Raw genomic sequence first — 4,729 nt, forward strand, 5'->3', positions numbered from 1 at the left:
CTGGAAACTGGCCCGGGGGCTGCCCCTCAGCACTGACCCTTCTCCTGCCACCCTCCCCAGGCATCTACGTCTGTGCCAAGTGTGGCCATGAGCTGTTCTCCAGCCGTGCCAAGTACGAGCACTCGTCCCCCTGGCCAGCCTTCACCGAGACCCTCCACGAGGACAGCGTGGCCAAGCGCCAGGAGCGCCCGGGGGCTCTGAAGGTGGGGCTGCTGCAACCCTTGGGACCCTCACCCCACGGGCTTTTCCTTTTATTCACCAGCCTGTCTTGCTGAGAAAAACGGTTTGCTGTCAAACCCTCTCCTTGCCTTTCTAGGTGTCTTGTGGCAAGTGTGGCAACGGGCTCGGCCACGAGTTCCTCAACGACGGGCCGAGGAGGGGCCAGTCCCGCTTCTGAATATTCAGCAGCTCGCTGAAGTTCCTCCCAAAAGGTGCAGGCTGAGGCTTGGTGGCTGGTTGGGCCTGGGGAGTTGTTTTTTGGGGAAGCTGCCGACAGCTGGGCTGGGCTGGGGGTGAGGTGTGGCTTGCTGGGTGTGAGGTGTGGCTCTCAGCGGGGTGGCACTGGCTGTTTGGATGAGTTGAGGAGCCTCCTGCCTCCAAAATCAATCTCAACGTGCATCATTCTGCTCAGCTGGCAGCTCGGCAGCAGCTCCCTGACCTCCCACTGGGAAATGGGGAGCGTGCTGGAGCTCCTGGAGCAGCTTCAGGTCCCCGTGGCTCTGAGGGTGGCTGGGTGCTGGCGGTGCCAAGCGAGGGCAGGGAGCTCCTGCTGTGGCAAAAACGGGGCTGGGAGGTGCCACTTTGCTCTTTGGGGGAGCTGCTGGGAGCTCTGGGTGTTGCAGCTGCCCCGTGAGGGAGGTTTGGGCTTCTTGCCATTGTGGTTATGGGGTCAGGAAGAGCTTTGGGAGGCCAAGTTCAGGGCAGTGCCCTGGCCACGACTCGCTGTGTGCCTGTGGTGGTGGTGAGGTGTTAGCTGTGCGTAGTAAATAACTGAATAAAAGGGGCTGGGAGCTCTGGGGCATGAACCATGAGCCCTGATTTGTCCTCCTCCTCTTTTAGGCAAAGCAGACACGGACCTGAAGGAGAAGTAAGCGAGCTGCTTTACTTGGCACACTGCTCTTGGGCTGACCCTGTGTCCACACCTCGGGGTGCATCGTCTGGGGAGGGGGCACTGGGAGCAAGAAGAGCCCTGAAGAAGCTCCTGGATTCCCTGGGCTGGTTCCAACTCGGGGTGCCAGGAGGAGCACAGGGGAGGAGAGGGGGAAATGGGGGTGCTGAAGCTCTGTGTGCTTGCTGGGTGGTGGGTTGCATCACCTGGAGGTGTTTCGCACAAACTGGGGTGCTGCAAAGGCTCCAGCTCTTCATTTTCCCCAGCCTCTGGTTCTCCCCAGCTCCCTCCTCTCTGCCAGGAGCAGCGACTAGCAGTCTGTAAAGCAGCTCGTGTGCCCGTGGTCCTGCCTCTGCTGAGCTCTGTGGCCGTTTCATGTTGACTTCAGCCGAGCCAAGACACTCTCCAGCTTGCAGCTGGGAGGGGAGGGCTCTGACGTGGCACTGATGCCATCCAGAGTCACCCTGCTGGCGTTTCCAGGGAGTCACGCTGGATTAGCTGAGGTCAGAGGCTGGGTTAATCTCTGGTGCTATTCTGGGCTGGGATCGTGGTATGAATTGTCCTATATAAACCCTGCCAGGGTGCTAGGGCAAGGATGGTTTTACGGTCCCGCTAGACCAGTGTCCAGGTATTTCCCCCTCTGCCCATCCTGCACACAGTAGAGACAGTTCCAGATTTTTCACGTCCTCTGGGCTTGATTCTGACTTGGCCTTACACCAGATTCATCACTGTGCTGTTGACTCCAGTGGCACTGATGGTTCCTCCTTGCTCTGCACTGGTGCAGGGGGAGGTCAGCGTGGGGCCCGTGGGCTGCACTTTGCACAGCTCAGGCTTTAGGAGTCACCTCTGCATTCCCTCTGCACTCTGAAGGGCTCTGACACCCATTTCTCCTTAGTTCAGCATCTGATTCGTGGCCTTCCCTCTCTGTCCCAAACCCAAATCCTCCGAAATCAATACACCAGGGTTTCTGAAGGCAGCAGCTCTCGTGCAAGGCGTGGGTGGGTGGGTGAGGCTGTGCTCAGGGGCACCTCAGAGGCTTTTCTCTGCACGTGTTTTGCCTCAGTCCCACTGTTAGAAGGGCACCAGTACCAAGTGCAGCACGCCAGCTCAGTACCTGCAGCTCACTGCTGCTCCTGTACCTCTTTGGATACTGCAAATAAAACACTGATTCACTGTGGTGGAGAAATCACCTCTTTTGTTTTAAAAGCACTGTTGATGGCACCCTGATGCACCTGCCCTGGGATTCCTCCTCTGCTCAGTTTTCCCAGAACTGGGTGCAAGGATGGGGGAGACGGCTGGTGGCAGGATATGTGCAAGGCAAGTCCAAACACAGGTCCAAACACAGGGCAAGTTTCTGTGTCTCCAAAGCCTGAGAGCAGATTTGAGCTGATCCCTCTGTCTCCAGCCATGATCTGCATCCCCAGATGTGCACACGTGGTGTCCTCCATCCAGCCTGCTCTTGAAACCCAGAGGGGTGGCCTGAGCTCGGGGGGTGTGCTGTGTCCTCTGTTACCCCAGGTTTTGCTGTGGAAAGGAGGATGCTGAGGCTTTGGAGGCTTTTGGGCATTCCCAGGGTCAAAACTAGGCAGGGTTCCCTTCCCCTCCAGTTGGCATTTTTGCCCAGGAGAAGCTGTTTTGGGCTGGTTTCAGTCTGTTTTCTTGGTGCCTGCTGGGCTGGCAGGATTTTCTGGGCAGAAGGGATCTGAGTTTATTGGTGCCTCATGATAGTTTCCCTGCATGAAGCTGTCTGCAGGACTGGAACCTACAACCCTTCTCTGCTTCCCAGAGGTCTCTTCAGCCCAGCACAGTTGGATAACAGGTTCATGGAGGCTGGAGACATGAGCTGGGCTTTGCCACACTCCTGTTCCCTCCTCCAAGGTGGTAAAGTCCACTCTGGAGCACAGGAGCCAGCACCACATCTCCTGTCCTGCTGCTGGCTCGTGCCCCGTGGCATTGCCCTTCCTGTGCATGGATTGACCTTTGGCATTAATTACTAATCAGGTTCCAGCCTGAACGTTCAAGCTGCTTTTCAACTGGTTAATCCCCTGACCTGCTGCTTTGCCTCTGCAAGCCCAGGAGGGGAGGAGAAGCCCCTTTGCCCCCCACCCTGCAGCACCACGGGACCACCCATCCCTGGGGCACCCCCTGCCCCGCTGCTGGGAAGGGAGATGGGTTTGGGGTGGTGCCCCTGAGATGCTGCGGTGGAAGGAACCCTCCTTGGGGGTGCCGGTGGCGAGGGGTTGTGGCTGAGCCCGGGCCCGAGCCCGAGCCCGAGCCCTCGCTGGGGACCCGGCGGTGCTGCCTTGCAGTTCGTGGAGGCGGGCACGGGAGGGTGCAAGAGCTTTTCCAAACCCTTCCCCGGGCTCTGCGGGGAGGGGAGGGTGCTGCGGGGTGGCACGGCACTGGCACTGGCCTCACTCACCTCCCTGGGGGTCCTCCCTGGCAGCAGCTAGGAGGAGAATTACCCGGAGCCAGAAACCCTCGGGATGGTTCAAACAGGGATGGGATGTTTTCCTGGGAACCTGACTGGAGCCACCCACACGGGCAGGGATTTTAGGCAGGGATACTGGTGCTGGGGATGCAGGATGCGACCTCGCAGGGGCAGATCCCACCCCTGCCCCCTCCCAGCTCCTCCGCAGCCACCTCGGGTCCCTCGAACTTGCTCCTCCCTTCGCACGGGGCATCCCCATCTCCTCCCCCCGGCCTTCCCCTCCGCCATCCATCCTCATTTCATTATTATTCTAATGACAATTCTGGCTTAATAAGAGGATTTTGCTTAGCTGGGCAGAAGGGCCCCAGCGACGTGGCTTGAAGGACAGAAATCGAATTAGGGTTACCAGGCCGACTCAAACTTCCCTGGTTGTTTCAAAAATCATCCATTTCCTCCTCCGTAGCCTCCAGCTGACCTCTCTTTTTTAATTTTTTAATTTTTTTCCCCCCATTTGCATGCCAGGAAGGGGACCTGCCTCTGTGACCCTCCCGGGGATGGCTCCGGCGGGCGGGGAAGCGGCCGGAGCAGGGCTGAGATTTAGATGAATTCTCCTAATAAAGATGACAAGCCCTATAGAAATTACATTTCGTTAAGGGGAAAAAGAAAAGGACCCGGAGGCATTAGCAAGTGCTAATTGCCGTTATTCCCCGGAGGCAGTGCTGAGGGAGGGGTGAGCCGGCTGGCCAGGCTGTCCTCTGCCTGCACCCGGCTGCTTTTACCCCCAATTTTCATTGGATTTCAAGTGGGCTCCCCAGCCTTGCAGGGATGGCTCCTGATTTTGTCGTTTTATTGAATTTTTCCCCTTTGACCAACAGTTTTTCCCACTCCAGCTGAGCCTGCAGGGTCCTCTGTGCCAGGAGGTCTGTGGGCACGGTGGCACGCCGAGGGCAGGAGGCTGTAAAACACACAGTGGGACCCCAAAGCAGCACTCTCGGGGGTTTACAGAGTGGGGCATCCCTTGGGGCAGGGAGCACAGCCTGATTTGGGGGGCTCTTGCACAGACCAGTGCTGGAAAACGGGCACTTTCAGCTCCAGCCTCACCTCTGAGCTGTGCCAGGCTCCCAGTTTGCTTAGAAGGGATGATCTGATTCCTTTTGGGGCAAGAAGAGCTGGTTTTGTGTCAAGTACAG

At 58.0% G+C, this 4,729-nt stretch overlaps 1 protein-coding gene across 1 annotated transcript in view; it reads left to right on the forward strand.

Annotated features, from left to right (window-relative positions):
• Window positions 1–60: 60 nt before the first annotated feature.
• The window catches only part of MSRB1 (methionine sulfoxide reductase B1), a gene marked incomplete at both ends in the record, with an annotated part of 6,481 nt that continues 1,812 nt past the window's right edge, over window positions 61–4,729 (forward strand). Inside the window, 2 exon segments of the mRNA XM_008947440.1 lie at window positions 61–203; window positions 317–431. Of these exon segments, the coding sequence (XP_008945688.1) occupies window positions 61–203; window positions 317–431 (258 nt within the window).

The sequence above is a fragment of the Merops nubicus genome, unplaced genomic scaffold (genome assembly GCF_000691845.1).
Source record: "Merops nubicus isolate BGI_N331 unplaced genomic scaffold, ASM69184v1 scaffold31670, whole genome shotgun sequence".
In the NCBI taxonomy this organism is placed as follows: domain Eukaryota; kingdom Metazoa; phylum Chordata; class Aves; order Coraciiformes; family Meropidae; genus Merops; species Merops nubicus.